Source organism: Schistocerca piceifrons, chromosome 5 (genome assembly GCF_021461385.2).
Source record: "Schistocerca piceifrons isolate TAMUIC-IGC-003096 chromosome 5, iqSchPice1.1, whole genome shotgun sequence".
Taxonomy (NCBI): Eukaryota; Metazoa; Arthropoda; class Insecta; order Orthoptera; family Acrididae; genus Schistocerca; species Schistocerca piceifrons.
This window is the reverse complement of record NC_060142.1, coordinates 481,256,528-481,276,309: the sequence shown is the minus strand read 5'-3', so window position 1 is coordinate 481,276,309 and position 19,782 is coordinate 481,256,528. Positions and strand designations below refer to the sequence as shown.

The 19,782-nt window shown below is 40.4% G+C and overlaps 1 protein-coding gene across 3 annotated transcripts in view; it reads right to left on the bottom strand.

Annotated features, from left to right (window-relative positions):
- Positions 1 to 19,782, bottom strand: part of LOC124797996 (DNA (cytosine-5)-methyltransferase 1-like) — a 245,355-nt gene that overhangs the window by 184,897 nt on the left and 40,676 nt on the right. The window contains exon 6 of one of the 3 annotated variants that reach the window (XM_047261181.1): positions 6,361 to 6,589. In XM_047261181.1, the coding sequence (XP_047117137.1) occupies positions 6,361 to 6,589 (229 nt within the window). The remainder of the gene's footprint in view (positions 1 to 6,360; positions 6,590 to 19,782) is intronic. The other 2 variants (XM_047261182.1, XM_047261183.1) reach the window with 2 other exon arrangements.

Here is a 19,782-nt window from a genome sequence, read left to right as displayed (position 1 = left end):
CAACTTCATTCCTAAAAAAAAAAAGTTAGCCTAAAAAAGACTTAGTGTAACAACAGAAAATCACTGTTGTAAGATGCATACTCCTGTTGGTCTGACTGAATACTTCTGACAATTACCCACGGAAGCAGCCTGTTATGAGAAACATGCCATATCTGATGCATCACCCCTCACACTTACGAATAAATAAATGCCCATTTCTATTGCTTGTCCACACTTTGCATCAACATTTTGCATGAAAAAATTCAAACAACGTTAATAATTCCACTCTAACTGTGCGACAATCTTGTAATCATCACAGTTGTGCCTGATACCATTCTCAATTGTATAATTGATGTCTCAATCCAAACTGCTGTATGGATTCTCTATTATTACCACAAACCTTTACCTATAAGCCTAAATCACACGGCACATTAAAGAGCCTGGCACTGGGGATAAAAATACTAATTACATGGTAGTCATTGTCTGAAGAGTTCTGATTCAAATACTGCTCTCCCAAGACTTCTACTCACCAACACAATCAGCTATATCTTATTAACCTTCTCCTTTCCAGCCTCAGCTCGTACTATAGAATCTACACCCACAGACTGATTCCGAAATGGGAGAGCTGTCTAAGATTTTACCAGTCTTCTCTGAAACACTAAAATTATTTGAGATACTTAGACGGAAGCTATCAGGCTTTCACCTAGATCTTTTCCTGCTTTGGAAGATCTAACATTAATCCACACTTCTTGTCTAGCCATAAAATTACCACTGCTCAACTGAGATAACTATTTGTACGGGACTGACAAATCAGCTCTCATTTTCATGATTAGCTGTACATTTTTCGAAATGGTGCAGCTGTGCTCGCAGTCACTAGATAGCCAAAATGTGCAGCATTACCCTACGTGTCTTTAGTAGCAAAATACTCAATACGTAAATAGTCTGATTGCAGGTTTTAGAAAATAATTACATGGTTCAAATCAAGTTATTCTTTTTCAGATTGCTCATCTCTCTTAATGATGTGGTTTTGTAGGGGACCCCAAGATACTCCCTTCAAGAGATGTTGTTGAGGTCAGCAGTGCTGTGTTAGATACTGGATACTGGACTTGTGTTCATGAGTATGACAGTTCAAATCCTCATTTGGCCATCTTGATTTACTTTTTTCCATAGTTTCCCTAAATTACATAAGGTAAATGTTGGGATGGTTCCTTTGAAAGTGTCCAACTGATTTCCTCTTCCACTCTTCCCCAATCTAAGCAGGTGCTCATCCTCTAATCCTATGATAGAATTTTATTTGCCTGCAGCTTATTGTGTTTACATTGGATACAACATTCTCCATTAGTAATACTAACAGCCATTAAGCTGAACGGCACTTCCACTGCCAGTGTCCATACCGACAACATGCTGCTCTGTTGTCTGATAGCCATGGGCACTGCTTCATGCACTTTGACTTTAATCATTATTAGTAGTAGTAGTAGTTGTTGTTGTTGCTTTGGTTTTTTGTGTGTGTGTGTGTGTGTGTGTGTGTGTGTGTGTGTGTGTGTGTGTGTGTGCGCACTATTTCTGAAAAATGACTTTGTCCAAAAGCCCAAAAGCTGGAATACTGGGGTTGGACAAAAACATGGAAACAGTATGACAAATACATGCCTGAACACAAATGCAGATTCTAGCCACACCTGCATCTTGCAGTGTTGTACTTGACCACGAATGGCACCTGTGCAATGTCCTCAATACATTGCAAGTGTCAGTCGTGGTCAGAACAGTGCTGTGTGTAGCTGTGAGTGCTTCATGGTGGAGCTAACTGAATTGAAAAATAGGCAAATTGTTGTAGCTCATACAGTGGGTACTTCTGTAACCACGATAGCCAAAAGTGTTTGGTGTTTCAAGAGGAACCATATCTAAGATTTACACCACATACAGGGAAATTGGAAAAACATCATCAGTTAAGTAGGAACATGGACCAAAATATGCATTTTGTGATCATGACAGACAGTCATTTAATAAGATAGTGACAAAATTTATGAGGGCAACAGCTGTAAAGTCACTGCAGAGCTGAATGTCACACTCATGTAACCTGTCAGCATCAAAACAACAAAGGGCGATCCATAAGCAGGTAACTCCCTCCAGGGCGAGTTAGAATTCCAAAACTACTCCTGAATGATGCAAATGCTTGTAACAGGAAAACATGGTGTCAATGCCATAAAATCTGGACTATGGAGCAATGGAGAAAGTAATTTGGCCAGACAAATCTCGTTTTATAGAGTTCGCAGCTTTTGACCGAGTTTATGTCCCGACAGTGAAACATGACGGAGCTTCATTGATTTTGAGTGGCCATATCATAGTATTCCATGAGCCAGAAGTTACACTGCATGGTTACGTTCCTGCAAAGAATGTATGACCATTTTGGCTACCTGTATTAAGACAACAGGACCGCTGTTCTCACAGCTCGCATCATACAAGACCCGTTTTGTTAGCAAATGGATGAGCTGTCGCATCTCCTGTAACCATCACAGCCACCAGATCTCAATATTATTGAGCGCTTGTGATCTGCTTTGGAGAGCAGGATCTGTGATCACTACCCAGCGCCATCATTGTTACCTTAGCTTGCCTCTTTTGCAGAAAGTGCAGTATAAAATTCCCTTGAAAAACACAGAATCTGTATTTATCCATTCAGAGAGAGAGAGAGAGAGAGAGAGAGAGAGAGAGAGAGAGAGAGAGAGAGAGAGGGAAGAGAAGTTTTGGAAAGACTTGTAATGAAAAAATGGAGAGAAGTTTTGGAAAGACCTTTGATTTGCAGCAACATATACACTGCATATTTTAATATTACTAAAGTATAAATTCGAATTGCACCAAACACAGTGCGTTAGTGTCCGGAGCTTTGAAACCGATGTTGATATGTCTTTTTGTAAGCCAATCATATCTCATGCCACGTGATCTTGCCAGCCGATGACAGCAGATATTCAGAGAATAGGACACGTGTTATAGTCAGCCAATAGCAAGATCACTGGTTTCGTAGCGCGAACACACAAAGAGGAAAAGTTAAAGGTTTACATTAATATACATAGCATAGCTACAAGAAAAGCTAAGCTTTCACATATAATATTGGTCCCTACGATTAACAAGATACAACAGAAGCTAAGCTTTCACATGTAATATTGATTTTTTTTGCGTGTGTTATACTTTAAGACACATCACACATACGTGCCAGTAAATTTAAAATTTTGACATAAACGTCTGGAATCGAAATTCTTGTAAGTGGCTGGTCCTCAAAGTGTTCAGTTTTAAACGCTCTACGATTTAGAAATTCATCCCACTTTCTCCCACGTAACATAATTCATCTTGCGTACAAAGAAATTTACTTTGAAAGTAACGCATTTTGAACCACCATTCGCAATACTATCCGGAGACTTAGAAATAGATTCGATTTACCAGCTGCCAGTTAGCGTCAGAAAACAGGCATTATTGCGCGTGCGCAGCTTTTCGTATGTATAAAGCACTAAGAGAGCTTACATTACACCATAAAAGAAACAGGGCATCAGAGGATACTCACAAAGGCATCGTAATTTCGTAAACCATACTAAAATGCATAATTCAACTTGAAGTGCACATTGGTTTTTTCCAGATTTACAATGAAGTAGGTCCCATCCGATACTCTACGATCTCATTTTTGGTTCTTTATTATGGTATAATGCCACACATGGCAGAAGATGATAACGTGCACTTGAAATTCAGCGAACAGTTGGAACTAGCCAATACTGTGGAATGAACCACTTTGTTTCAAATAAATTGATTGCCTCAGCGGAAAGATAAATAAAGCCTAATTACTTTAGCAAACTTGCAAATATAACTTCACTGTTCTGCAAGGCGATTAATGCCTGACTGCTAGTAACTTGGAAATAAAATTAACTCAGAAAACTGAAATTAATAATACATTGTTGCCCTCCCTAATTATGTGAATTTATTTTAATTCACTTGATAGCTCCCAGCCATAGAAATCCATTTTGTTTTCATTTGACGTGGGAGCTGTAAACCAAGATAAGCAGCGAAATCACTAAACATCACTTAACGCGAACACGTGTCACATGGAGACTAACCCCCTCCCCACCACAACTCAGACAACTCTGCGCATGCGTGAATCTGGCAGCTAGGGCGCGCGGGAAAAATTTTCTCGTTTGCATCTGGCTGTTTGCTGCTACTGCCCATACAGCTAACAGCCACACTCCAAGTAGTGGGAAGCGGGAGAAGGTACTGCTCATACGTGAGTCAACTACGCATGCGCATCAGCCTGCTGGCAAATGGTCAAATGAACATAATGTGAACAGTGGTGATGTCATGCTCACAGCAAGCAGCTTATTCTTAAGAAGAATTACATAGTCTCTGCCCTACGGCCTTTGACATATTTTTGCTATTTACAGATGCTTGTGTGTGCATGGTGTTTTGTTGTTGTAAATTGCGCATTTCCTTTTTTCCTCTCTTTTATATTTTATTGCTGCAGTACCATTCTCCAGTAGCAGGATACAGTAACATTATTTGCTAGAGAATCAATTCTTACCAGTCAAAATTACAAAAATTTAACTGAAAGCTAAAACAATGAAAAATTCCCGGAATTATGAAAAATTCCCGGGTTTTTCCCGGTTTTCTCCCAGATGAAAAAATTCCCGGGTTTTTCCCGGATTTCCCAGTTGTCCTGGGTCATATACACCCTGATAATTCTCTTGGGTTCAATCTCACAAATTTTCAGCACAATGTATATAATCCTTTCTCTACAAGGTCAAGTGTGTTTCTAAAATCTTAGTAGAGACAAGATGGTGTGTTGGGTGTTGTTGGCATATGTTTTATCATAGCTGGTTTCCTATCAATGAACTATCAATTGGTAGACTTTCAAAACAGACTGAAAAGACAGCTACTGAAATGACAATAAGTTTTCCTGAGAAAATTCCAACAAGACTCATACTATTATAGAGAATAGACGCATCCATAACTCAAATCTGTTTACTGTGTGTAATTCACTTACTGACAGCTTTCTCTGCAACAGAGTAGACCAAAGTTTGTGACAGAATATTCAATTAAAAAGCTTATCCTAGTATTTCTGACAGCTAGGATTAGGATTTCTTGAGCACTGGTACCAATTACACGAACTTGTCTTTTATTTAAGTGTCAACTATTATAGTTTGCTTCAACGTGTTTCTGATATCACAAAGTTAAACATTAGTATGTCTCCAACACACTTCTGAGCAACATCTATCAATGTTTTTAAAATATATATCACTACAGTCTCAGTTGCACATATTCACACTTTATCATTGCTGACAATTGAAACCAGTAATCGTCTTCAGATCTAAAACTAAAATGAAATAAAGATAAATAACTACTTCTTTAGATGACATATATAGAAAAACTATTTAAAATCAAAGACGTTAAAACTGTACCTGCGAATTTAAATTACATACATCGACATAGTTTAAAATATAAAATACTTAAAATAGTATCTGATTAATCACAAGTGGTGAAAAGACATAATTCTTCGAGAAAGAACATAGTCAAAGTTGTACAATAAAGGTAAGATCACAGAAGTATGCTTGCGGGCACATTCCATGTCATCAATCATTATAAGCATATAACACTTATAAGTGTGTAATGCCACGGAATGTGCTCACAAGTGCATTTGTGCAGTTATCTTTATTGTACAACTTTGACTGTGTTGTCCTTTTTTAAGAATTGAGACTTTTCACTATTTATAATTAATCATGTAGTATTTTACGTATTTCATATTTTAAACAATGTCAATCTACATAATATGCAAGTACAATTTTAATGTCTTTAATTTTAAACAGTTTTCTATCTAAGTCATTTATAGAAACAGTCATTTATTTTTGTTTCATTTCATTTTATTTTTAAATCTGAAGATGATCACTGTTTGTGATGAAACTGTAACAGATATTTTAAAAATATTTGAAAAGCTGCTCAATCTCTCAGACAATACTGTAGGACATCCACTGTCAATATCAGACATCTCTGTTAATCACTTTTTTTTGGATAAATGAGTAACAGTGGAAGGTTGAGCTTAATGAGAAAGAGGCTTCACAGAAACATTGAATTCAGAACTGATTATGAATCTAGGTCCAACAGTCCTCCTAAAGTTCTGTGAGACAACAGTGGCACAGTTCTCACAAGTAACAGATATTTAGAAATATTCCTAAGTGGGTGGAATGTCTGTAAAATTTAAATCAATTCCAATTCATCTTATTAAAAATATGGCAAAAATCAAAAACTGTTACTTTCCTTAACAAAACAATTCATCAACCATCACATTAAACAATATTGTGCTGTCAGGCATTCATAACAAAAACACAGCAGATGGCTGCTAGCTGCTATACTTACGCAAAATGTGTGATCTTGTTCTGAGGCCTCTCATCATGTTCATGCACTGTCTCCTCTTGTCCTGAGAAAAGCGACAGCTTTGGATCTGTCAGGGCAATAAATTCTTCCACAGCTCCTTCAGGATGGCCTTCATAGAACTTTAAGTCAGGGTTGCTTAACAGCTGATGGCAAGTCTTACACTTCTCCAGATTCACAGAGGGTGTTATTTGTTTCTTGCTGCTGCTGCTGCACAAAAAATTACTTATGCAACAGTGCTCAACCACACTAACACAAATATAGCCCACCATAAAGAAGAAATGCCTTCATTACAATATCTGTAATAATATATGTCAACTACAATATAAACAGAAATAAATGTTGGTTCACTTAATTATAGGAATGTTGTAAGAGGATGTACCACAAAGAGCCTCACAGCTCACTACCATACCATACGATTCCAATCAACATTAGAATATATATCACATGCCCAAGAGAAAGCATTGTAGAAAAGGTTTTGTCATTATGAAGCATAATAATGTGTTTCAAAATCAACCACAGAATGAGTTTCCCTCTAGGGCTGCAAAACAGTTGTCAACTCTGGCTATCAATTCTTCATTTGAAGTGAATCTTCATCCACCAAGAAAAATTTTCAGTTTTGGGAAGAGGTGGAAGTCTGACGGAGTCATATTAGGTGAATAAGACGGGTGTGGCTACAATTCATACCTTAGTTCGGGTAATTTTGCCATGGCGATGGCACACGCTTTTTATCCAGCATCAAGAGTCACAGCACCCATCTTGCAGATAATTTTTTTTCATTTCTAATTCTTCAGTTAAAATGTGATATACCCTTTCAGATGACATCTGGCAAGCCTGAGAAATTTCACACACTTTCAATTGGCAATCCTCCACGACCATTTTGTGCAAGTGTGCAATGGTTTCTGGGGTAGTGACACATCTTGGCCGACCACTGCGCGGATCATTATCTAAGCTCTTCCGACCAAATTTAAATTCATTTGTCCACTTGGCAAAAGTTGAATATGAAGGAGCAAGCACATGAAAAAGGAAGGGTACCCATATAAATATGGACGGAGCACCTGATGCATAGCAATGGCTACCTGGTAAATCTTAACTGCTAAGCTAACGACTCGAACCAAACTACTGTAGCTGTATCATCATTCATTCGACCTAAATTGTGTTTCATATTACAATGGACCAACTTTGTTTTGATTTGGAGGTGTGGCCTAAAACTTTTCTCTCCCCTTGAATTTCGAGTCTCAAATTTCAGGTGCGGCTTAGATTCAGGAAAAATTTTTTTCCTTGATTTCGAGTCTCATTTTTCAGGTGCGGCTTGGATTCGAGTGCGGCTTAGATTCGAGTAAATACAGTACATCATTGGGCACATGTTGAAAATGTGTGCCCGACTGGGACTCGAACCCGGGATCTCCTGCTTACAAGGCAGACACTATCCACCTGAGCCACCGAGGGCACAGAGGACAGTGCGCCTGCAGGGACTTATCCCTTGCACGCTCCTGTGAGACCCACATTCCCAACATGTCCACACCACTACATCTGTAATGCGCCTAAGAGATGTTTGCCCATCACACTCATTACTTGTGACAGATTAATCTACCAAGTACTTCGTAGATAAATATGCTAAGTACTTGGTAGATAAATCTGCTAAGTACTTGGTAGATAAATCTGCTAAGTACTTGGTAGATAAATCTGCTATGTACTTGGTAGATAAATCTGCTACGTACTTGGTAGATAAATCTGCTAAGTACTTGGTAGATAAATCTGGTAAGTACTTGGTAGATTAATCCATCACGAGTAATGAGTGTGATGGGCACATATCTACGAGCGCACTACGAACGTAGTGGTGTGGACATGTTGGAAATGTGGGTCTCACGGGGAGCGCGCAAGGGATTAAGTTCCTGCAGGCGCACTATCCTCTGTGCCCTCGGTGGTAGTGGATAAAGCGTCTGCCATCTAAGCAAGAGATTCCAGGTTCAAGTCCCGGTTGCGGCACACATCTTCAACAAGTCCCCAATGATGTATAATAAACACTCGTTTGCAGCTAGGGTGTCGATTTAATCATCATACACTGATGTGACAAAGAAAGTGGTACACCTGCCTAATATCACGCAGAGCTCCGGCGAGCATTCAGAAGTGCCCCAACACAACGTGGCACAGACTCGACTAATGTCTGAAGTAATGCTGAAGGGAACTGACACCACGAATCCTGCAGGGCTGTCCAGTAATCTGGAAGGGTATGAGGGGGTGAAGATCTCTTCTGAACAGCACATTGCGAGGCATCCCATATATGCTCAATAATGTTCGTGTCTGTGAAATTTGGCGCCCAGCCAAGTGTTTAAACTCTGAGTGTTCCTGGAGCACTCTGTAGCAATTCAGGACGTGTGGGTGTCACATTGTCTTGCTGGAATTGCCCAAGTCTGTCACAATGCACAATGGACATGAATTGATGCCGGTGATCAAACAGGATGCTTATGTACATGTCAACTGTCAGAGTTGTATCCAGACATATAAGGGGTCCCGTATCACCATCAGCTTGGACAGTCTCCTGCTGACACGCAGGATCAATGGATTCATGATGTTGTCTCCATACCCGTACATGTCCATCTGCTTGATACAATTTGAAACAAGACTTGTCCAACCATGCAATTTGTATCCAGTCATCAACAGTCCAACGTCAGTGTTGATGGGTCAAGGCGAGGCATAAAGCTTTGTGTCATGCAGTTATCAAGGGTACATGAAAGGGCCTGTGGCTCTAAAAGCTCTTATTGATGACATTTCATTGAAAGGTTAGCACACTGACATTTGTTGATGGCCCAGCATTGAAGTCTGCTGCAATTTGCGGAAGGGTTGCACTTCTATCATGTTGAACTAGTCTCTTCAATCATTATCGGTCTCGTTCTTGCAGGATCTTTTTCCAGCCACAGCAATCTCAGATTTGAAGTTTTACCAGATTCCTGATATTCACGGTACACTCGTGAAATGGTCATACAGGAAAATCCCCACCTCATAGTTACCTCGGAGATGCTGTGTCCTGTTGCTCATGTGCTGACCTTAACACCACATTCAAACTCACTTAAATCTTGATAACCTGCCATTGTAACAGCAGTAACCAATCTAACAAATGTGCCAGACACTTGTCGTTTTATATAGGTGTCGCCAACCACAGCACCGTATTCTGCCTGTTTACATATCTCTGTATTTGAATATGCAAGCCTATACCAGTTCCTTTGGCGCTTCAGTGTAATTCGGTGTCTACGTCATAGATGTAGCAGCAATACCTAATAACCTTATCTGAACCTCATGTTACAGACTATGCTTAGTGTAAATTATAATAACAAGGATCATCAGGTGATGGGATAGGTCATAACTGTGTGCAAGGTGCATTTAGTATCTGTTCGTTATAACTTCACAACTGTCTAAGGACAATGTTATCATTTGCCTACATATGGAAATTTTATGAATTAACATTAATAACAAATACATTCTTAATTAATATTTTGTAACATAAAGTTGGTACATTGTTTTTACATAGGAAGTATAGGATGGTGAGGCCTGGTTAAAAGACAATTCAGATCTATGATCGTAAAGTTTCTGCTTTTATCGAAGGATTTAATTGCTTCACAGTTCTAGCTAGCAGCTTTTGAGCTGATTTGCAAGGATGCAGGCTAATATTGGCAGTGCTCATGGCAGTTGCGAGTTGAAAGGAGCAATTGCCAGTATTTAGCATTTCTGTTCAGTTACTAGCGGACTCAAATCTGTTTGTGTCAGAAGGTGTGTGTAACGCCGGAAATGCATATACTCCAATTTCCATCTATTGTACTATTATTTTTTTTCCTTGTTTTGTTACCTCAAGATATGACATTTCTGTCTCTTTATATATTGTAATTGTTTTACTGTTTGTATATATATATTTATGCACTCATGTCGATGTATAATTGGTTTGTTTCGTAAATATTATTTGTATTTTTACGCTGGGTCTTGCCTAGGGAAAACTGCTATCGAACGATTACATCGATAGGTCGTGTGAAGAATCAAAGTTTGTAGGATCTTTGGTAGTGTGAACTCTGCCGCGTGGAGCGCGGGCGGAACAGTGAGAGTCTGGCGGGAGTAACGAGTGGAGCAGGTGTGTTGTGTGACGCTCCCGCGAGTTGCCGCGCTTTCGGGGTTTGGCAGCATGTAATTGCGCTCGACTCGCGATGATAGTTTCTGACATGGTGTCGCGGACGGGAAGCATTAGCTGGCGCACATCAAGAGCCCGTTTCGCCTGGTGACCGTGTCGAGAAGAAGGCGCGCCAACATCCCGCTTCTGCAACAGCGACGGCCGACAATGAGTGACTGTCGCCACCTCCTCGATCGACGGCTTCAAACCTTCAATCAACCAACAAGGAAGACTAAAAGCACGTAAAGTTTCAGAACTGTATGGCAGACCTCAGCTTTTCAAATTGTTCCATTTGCCTCGCAAAATTACAGCAACTTAGCATGAACCTTTGTTGCTCATTGTCCCAATTGCATTGCCAAGCAGGGTCCCTTCCTTTTCCGAAATGAACCCGAGTGTCGTTGAAATTCAAACGCCAGCATTAAAATAATATGATTAGATTTCACTGCTTTAATTTCAAAGTTCAGTAGCTGGCTACAATATTTAGGTTACACGAGCACAAATTTAGAGTGCGAGTTTTGTTAGCATAATTTAGCTTACCTGTGACTGCGGCTCAGCTTGGTACGTACTAAATTTTACTATTGTTAATAGTTCAGAATCATTTAATTCAAGTTCAAAGTTAAATATCTTGTTTCTAAATTGCGTAGAGTCAAGTTGCTTTTGAAATGATTGTTGAGGTAGTCCAAGACTAACCGTATTTTACTGGATTTCGATGTGCTTCAGAAAGAAAGCTCACTATTAACTTCAGTCACTAAATTAATTTTCGATTTTCCGGTTTTATTAATTCTTTTGCTAAATTAAGTCAGAGTGTAGCGAAATTTATTACTTCTGACAAACTTTCAGTTTTCACACTACACGTGTCAACCTTCAGTTGCCACGCTTCTAGTGCTAATTATATGTGTAATAACCTTTCTTTTTCAGTTACTATAGTAATTGTCCTTAGGACTGGCGACCGTGATTTCCCCCAAATCTCAAATATCTAATTACCGCTAGTTAATTGTTAACGTAACGGCCGCACATTTACTTTCTTTATTAACTTTACCCCTTTTTCAAAATTGATTTCCACCAGTTTCATTTGCATTTTTCCTTTCATTTAGATGTAACCCTTTCCTCCCTCTTTACCGATAGATTAACTTCGGTGACGATTGCTTTTCCCAAATTTCCATTAGGTACACGCGGTTTAATTTTTCACTGTCATTAAGGTCGGTAAGTGAGGGGGAGGTTACACGTGGCGACCTGGTGACAGGACAATCTTCAAATTTGAGGTTGTTCTGGACACGAATTTTGCATTGTGCAAATCTCGTAACAAAGTACTGGTTACGAAATGGTCGATACGTCAGCGAGAATATTAGTGTGAGGAATCCTAATTAGATTTGAGATTTGGCATTTATATTGAAAATTATTAAAATGAGTGAAGGCAACAATTGCCAAAATTTGGTAGACTTGGATACGGAACAATCGGTCGAACAGTGGGAAACGCGCACCGCGGTACCCATTGTTCAGGGGCAGGCGGCTAGCATGAAAGACGCGACCGGCGAAACGCAACAAAGAGCAGAAATGGAATTCCAAACTTTAGAAAATGTTTCGGAATCAGAAGTGAAAATCAAATCTGAATCCCTTGATGACGAATACGGGGGGACAATTAAAGAGGAAGCCGCTACGGAAGTAAAACCGGTAGTTTCCGGGAATTTAACTGATTTATTGAACGTTTTGATTAACGAAATCAAGAGTCAATCGGTCAAGCAAGAAGCTCAGTCTGAAAAATTTGAGCGGATGCTAGACAATCAGAACAAAGCTATTAACGTTGTTAACAACAATGTTGGAGTTGTTAACACAAAAGTTGATAAAATCAAAGAAGATATTGTTGTAATTAATACCGAAATCGGTAATCTTAAACAGGAAATGATAGGCGTTCAGGCGGAAATTGCGAGCATAAATACTCGTTTTAATTCTGAAATTAGCAGAATCGAGAAAAGTGTAGGAGAATCAGTTGCTCCGATCATCGAGAATAAGGTGACGGAACAAATTCAATTAGTGAAAAAAGAGGATCAAAAGAAGGTGGAAACTTTAAAGGCTTTAGTATCCGAAGTAGATACCAAAGTGACGAAGCAGGCTAATACCTGCGAAGAGAAAAAGAGGGAAGTGGAAACGCTTGCGACAACCACTTGCCAAGTGATTACGAGGGTGTCGGAATTAGAAAGGAAACTTGACGAAAAACAGAGCTATGTGCCAATCTATGCACATAGTTCGGAATTGTTGACGAAAGAGGAGCGGTTCGACCCCTTGAAAAAAGGCGGTATACACGCGACGGATTTCATTAAGAATTGTGAAAGAGTTTTACCCAGATCATGGACTAATGAGAGAAAAATTAATGCGGTTATTGATGTGTTGGCTGGTGATGCCAAGCGTTGGGGCTTAAACCTCAACATTACGAACATGACTTTTGACGAGTTTAAAAATTTGTTTCTGGCTGAATACTGGTCAGAGAAAAAACAGCAAAGTGTCTGGCGCGAATTTGTCGTATCGAGGCCTTTCGATGCGAATTCGCGCGGCTCGATGAAGGAGTTTTGTGAGGGCTGGATCCGCAAGTTGGATTATTTGCGTGATCGCCGCACGGAATCCGAAATAGTCTGGGAACTCTACATGAAGCTTCCAGATGATACAAAACGCTACGTAGGGAGCAATTACAGGACAATAAATGATTTCCTGGAAAGAGTGGAGGACGAGGACAATTGGCGCAATAATCGCGACAGTGGCAGAGGCCGTGGTAACAACAACGGGTACCACAGCAACCACAACAACGATAACCACGGGAATAATGCATACCGCAACCATGGCAGCAATAACAATAATGGTTCGGACCGTAATAACAATCGGTACAATGCAAATAATAACAGGAATGACGGAAACCAGTATCATACTAACGTGATACGGGCTTCACAGAATAGTAATAACGCCAGAGGGTGTGATCAGCCGCCTCAGCAGCATCCGGGGAGCGTATCTGCTGGGACGAGACAGGGAAACCATTAGCCGCGCCGGTGAGGGGCCGACCGGGCGTGGAGAAATTTTGGCGGCCCAATAGCAGGAGAAAACCCAGGTGTCGTCGGTATGAAAATTCCGTGTGGAATAATCAACGGCGGGAGAGTGTGCCAGTGTTAAGAGCAAGGAGTGCGCCCACAAGTAGTAGATCAGCTGTATACACGGCAGTAGAAGGTACATTCACTGTCAGTGAGAACAATTTAAGTAGTGTTCCGGAAATCGATTATAAGGTGCCAGCTGTAATACCCACAGCGGAACTGGAGATTGAGTTTAAGAATGATTCGCAATTGTTGAGAGAAGATCAGATGTCGGATAAAACGTCCGTCATCGAGCGAGGGGATGCAGAGAGGGATGAGGTCTGGTTAAGGCAGTTCGGTCGCTTATACGACGAACTAAGAGATTATAGGGGTCTGTATGGGAGAAGTGTTTATGGGGAGCGCGTGCAGTATTTGCCGCGTCTCGTCCCACAGGAAGATAGTATTTGTGAAGTGATTGAAAGTTCTGGCCCTAACCGGCAGACTTTACCAGAAATAGTTGATGTTAATGGGCAGCACGAGCAAGATTCGTCGTGTTTCGTCCCGCAGGAGTTAGGTGTTGAAGTAGTAACGGAAAGTTCTGGCCCTAACCGGCAGACTTTACCGAAAGTTATAGTGATAGAAGTAGCCGACCCATCCGACGCAAACCTCCAGTTTAAACGTTGCGAGAGTATTAAGGAGAAAGATTACGAAAATTTTAGTGATAGCCGGACACGATTGGTAGAAAACCACGTAGATTACAGTGTGTATGAGGTTAGAGCTGACGTTATACGGTCAGACGATAGCAGTGCGGGTTGCGCAGATCCAGAGGAAGTAATTTCAGATGCTACTGGGCACATTTCTCCAGGTAGATTGGCAGATGAGATCAATCTGACTAAAGAGGAATCAACGAAGGTGACAATTAGTGAATTGATAGCAAAGCAACACTCACTAGTTGACGAGTTACAGGAAAAGGTTTCGATATTAGAGGCGACGCTACAGACTAAGCCTCAGGACAAACGTGTTGAAATTAAAACTGTGTGTGAACAGAGGCTGAAAAAGCCGCCAGATAAACCGGATTTAGGATCAAAGCCGGATGGTTTTTTCTGGAATGACCTGGATATAGACGAGGATTTACTGTGGGAAAATAAAGAAACAGTCGAGAACAAGTGTAGACAGATAGTAGTGTCTGTTAATATGCACGACCTACAACTAAACGTGTTGATTGACACCGGTGCAGAATTGAGTGCTGTATCTGGGAAAATATTTGAGTTACTGAAAGACAGACCTGGCATCGTAGTTGTGCCAGTAACAGGAGTGAAAATTATCGGTGCTACTGGGAAGGCCAGTAAACCGGTCACAAAACAGATTTTTGTCAACTTCGAGATATGTGGGGCACGATTTGAACAAGAGTTTGTCGTCGTGCCAGACTTAACTACGGAAGTAATTATCGGGTTAGATTGGCTGTTAAAGTACCGTGCAGCGATTAACTGCGAAAGCAAAACGTTGACATGTACGTCCCAAGATAAAACAATAGTAGTTAGTTTTGACGAGGCAGGAGACGGTGTGCATAGGCAATACCAGCCTATACACATTGTTAACTGGCCGGATGGTATTGACGTAGGTATGAAGCTGAACTACTGTAATGTGAAGAATCTCGGCATTGACAATAATGTAGAAAGTGAATTGGAAAGTATTGTAGACGGTGTGTCAAACGTAACACACGAACAAAGACGAGGCCGACTTTCCCGTACCTATTGCCATCACAACCATAGGGCATGGGGCAAATATGTAGCAGTATTTGAGAGAATTATGAACACCTTGAGACATGAATCTACGGGATTTTCTCCAGAGGAAATCCTGTTGGGTGACAGAAGTACAAGTTTAGTGGAAGAGATAATCAAATTCCCTCCACGGATTGACATTAGTATTGGTGTGAAAAAGGATCGTTTGCGAGAAGTAATGAAGCTAAAAGCCGATGCTCGCATACGTCGTCATGACACTAAAGCGCGTTTTGATTAATCAATTTAATTTTAATCAATTTAATCATGATCTAATCAACTGAAAAATCCAAGCTGCTAGTTTAAGTTTTCAGCTGAGTCACAGTAGATTAAGGAATGTAAATATGGTTTTGTAAATAGCTGTAAGATTTCATAAATATGTGATTTACTAGTCATTGCCGATGTACTTAGACGCTGTTTTAAGTTTCAGGCTAGTACATGCGTGTGATGATGGACAGTGTTGAGTTATCCACTGTGATAGTATTAAGGGACTCCTTGAGATTACTCGGGAGTGAGTTTTTCCTAAAGAATTCAGTGAAACGGACGTTCTGGAAACGCCGTCACAAGGGCGAGTGAGATCAAGCGTGCCGCACACGCGGGCGCAACAATACTGGCGAGGCGAGCCGCTGTCGGCTCTTGTGCCGCTGTTGGCTCTTGTGCCGCTGTCGGCATTCTTTGTACTTGCGAGTACGAAAGGCGGAATAGTTTTTCTTCCCGGACAGCTGATGTGAAAGAATTCTGCTGTCAATATTTATGTTTTTTTCGATCTACTGAATATTATTTTCTTGTTTAGCGTTAAGTGGAATCTCATGACGAGATATTAATTATGAAAAGGTTATGTAAAACTGTGTATTCTATGTAATTAATTATTAATTTGCGTATTTTGATCTACCTGTTTTTATGACCATGTACTCTGATTAATTTTGCAAATAGTATTCCATTTCTCATAGTGTTACGAATTTTAACGATTTTGGAATAGCTAAACCATTTTCTATATCTTCTATGAATTTTAATATGTTGTCAACCTGTTTTATTTTGTGCAAGATGACAGAGTGGAATAAGATTAGGAGTGTCTCCACTCAATTATTATGGTCTAAAAATTGATTTATGATTAATTAGACGAATGCTAAATTTTGTTGATGTTTTGAGCATATGCATTTCCGCTGTTTCTTTTTTGGGACATTTTCTGAGTCTGTTTACGTTACACGAACATCCTCAGACAATGTGGGGCACGTGTAACGCCGGAAATGCATATACTCCAATTTCCATCTATTGTACTATTATTTTTTTTCCTTGTTTTGTTACCTCAAGATATGACATTTCTGTCTCTTTATATATTGTAATTGTTTTACTGTTTGTATATATATATTTATGCACTCATGTCGATGTATAATTGGTTTGTTTCGTAAATATTATTTGTATTTTTACGCTGGGTCTTGCCTAGGGAAAACTGCTATCGAACGATTACATCGATAGGTCGTGTGAAGAATCAAAGTTTGTAGGATCTTTGGTAGTGTGAACTCTGCCGCGTGGAGCGCGGGCGGAACAGTGAGAGTCTGGCGGGAGTAACGAGTGGAGCAGGTGTGTTGTGTGACGCTCCCGCGAGTTGCCGCGCTTTCGGGGTTTGGCAGCATGTAATTGCGCTCGACTCGCGATGATAGTTTCTGACATGGTGTCGCGGACGGGAAGCATTAGCTGGCGCACATCAAGAGCCCGTTTCGCCTGGTGACCGTGTCGAGAAGAAGGCGCGCCAACATCCCGCTTCTGCAACAGCGACGGCCGACAATGAGTGACTGTCGCCACCTCCTCGATCGACGGCTTCAAACCTTCAATCAACCAACAAGGAAGACTAAAAGCACGTAAAGTTTCAGAACTGTATGGCAGACCTCAGCTTTTCAAATTGTTCCATTTGCCTCGCAAAATTACAGCAACTTAGCATGAACCTTTGTTGCTCATTGTCCCAATTGCATTGCCAAGCAGGGTCCCTTCCTTTTCCGAAATGAACCCGAGTGTCGTTGAAATTCAAACGCCAGCATTAAAATAATATGATTAGATTTCACTGCTTTAATTTCAAAGTTCAGTAGCTGGCTACAATATTTAGGTTACACGAGCACAAATTTAGAGTGCGAGTTTTGTTAGCATAATTTAGCTTACCTGTGACTGCGGCTCAGCTTGGTACGTACTAAATTTTACTATTGTTAATAGTTCAGAATCATTTAATTCAAGTTCAAAGTTAAATATCTTGTTTCTAAATTGCGTAGAGTCAAGTTGCTTTTGAAATGATTGTTGAGGTAGTCCAAGACTAACCGTATTTTACTGGATTTCGATGTGCTTCAGAAAGAAAGCTCACTATTAACTTCAGTCACTAAATTAATTTTCGATTTTCCGGTTTTATTAATTCTTTTGCTAAATTAAGTCAGAGTGTAGCGAAATTTATTACTTCTGACAAACTTTCAGTTTTCACACTACACGTGTCAACCTTCAGTTGCCACGCTTCTAGTGCTAATTATATGTGTAATAACCTTTCTTTTTCAGTTACTATAGTAATTGTCCTTAGGACTGGCGACCGTGATTTCCCCCAAATCTCAAATATCTAATTACCGCTAGTTAATTGTTAACGTAACGGCCGCACATTTACTTTCTTTATTAACTTTACCCCTTTTTCAAAATTGATTTCCACCAGTTTCATTTGCATTTTTCCTTTCATTTAGATGTAACCCTTTCCTCCCTCTTTACCGATAGATTAACTTCGGTGACGATTGCTTTTCCCAAATTTCCATTAGGTACACGCGGTTTAATTTTTCACTGTCATTAAGGTCGGTAAGTGAGGGGGAGGTTACATGTGGATGATGATAGTTTCAGAATGCTGTGAAATAATTATATTCTTCAGCCTTGCAAATATGTGGTTGTTAATGTATTGTAACTGGGATAATTACCCAGCCATCCACTCAAGAACTGCTCATGATGTTGAACTCTGATTACTAGTGGTACGCCACAGAATGTGGTTACTGAGTTACGCCTGCACACTCCTGTTGCAGATGGTAGTGTTACTGGAGCAGCCAATTGGATGCATTGTTGTAAATGCTACTTAAACCCACAAAATGGGACCAATGTCAATTCAAGATGCTAGTTACCTCCATTGGGAGGAACTGATGTATGAAATTGCAATTAGAGGAGCTAAACGCAGGGTACTGTCTCGGAAATGTTGGAGCACGTGAAGGAGGTCAGGTCAAAATCACTGGTAGTGTTGCCCAAGAATCTGCACTTTCCAGTAATCCAGAAGGCATTGGAAGAGCTTGATATTTGTCATCATCCGCTGATTAAGAATCAGATCAGCAGGTTAAAGTTCAGAAGCTGGGTGCGAAGCTGGAACATGATAGGAACAGAATTAAGGCTTTGTTGTTGGTGACTAAAATCACTTCTACTTGATCACAGTTGGTGGAACTGCAACACGTGTTTAATGTTTTATCTGTGGTGGGCCAGTTTTGGATTGAGGCTGAGAGAAGAGAAGGGTTCAGTAGATGAAACGGCAGGGAATACAGGGTTTAGTCACCTCAGCAAATTGTTGAATCAGCTTTAAGGCATTTTGCTGGAGGCAAGTGAGTTTTCAGCAAGTTCTGTCCTGTAGGCAGTTAAGTTTTTGTATTTTTTAAATAAAATGGAAGAGAAGGGTGGAGCCTTACATGTTAGAAAGGAGGAATTGTTACAAACAGTAGCCACAAAGGTTGATGGAGACTTGTTGGAAACAGTGCAAAAAACTCCATTAACCAGGGTGAAACTTTGCACAAATATCATGAGAGGACATGCAGGGATCTACATCACACAGGGCACGGCAGATGCTCCTTCATTATGAACATGTGCAAGGTCCTTAGAAGCAGTTCACCGACATATTCCTGAGGGTATACAGCTAGAGGATCGACAGAGAGCAGTGTGTGTGAGAAACCCTATGATTGTGCTACCTTGGGTGATACGGGTAGCCACATGCAAGAGGTGGCTTATGTCTACAAGCGAACGAAAGAGAAATGAACTATAGAAGCCAAACCATGTGACAATACCACATGTGTAGGCCAAGACAACTTACAGTTTTTGCTTGTGTCAAACCCACACATCTAGCCCAAAAATGTTCTGTAAGCACACATCTAGCCCAAAAATGTTCTGTAAGCACACATCTAGCCCAAAAATGTTCTGTAAGTCAAAGCATGGGGACTGACCAATGACAGTTGGACCACTTTATCCCGCATGGCGACTATGGGAGAAGTGCAGGTTGGGGCAATTACAACCATGAAGTCAAGACAGTCTAAACAGCTGACACACATACGTCACTATGTTAAAAATGAAGCAGTCTGTGGCTTGGTGGAGTCAGTCAGTGTAGTGCCGGCATCAGACATGGAGTGGATCAATAGAAACAGCAGTTGCTGCA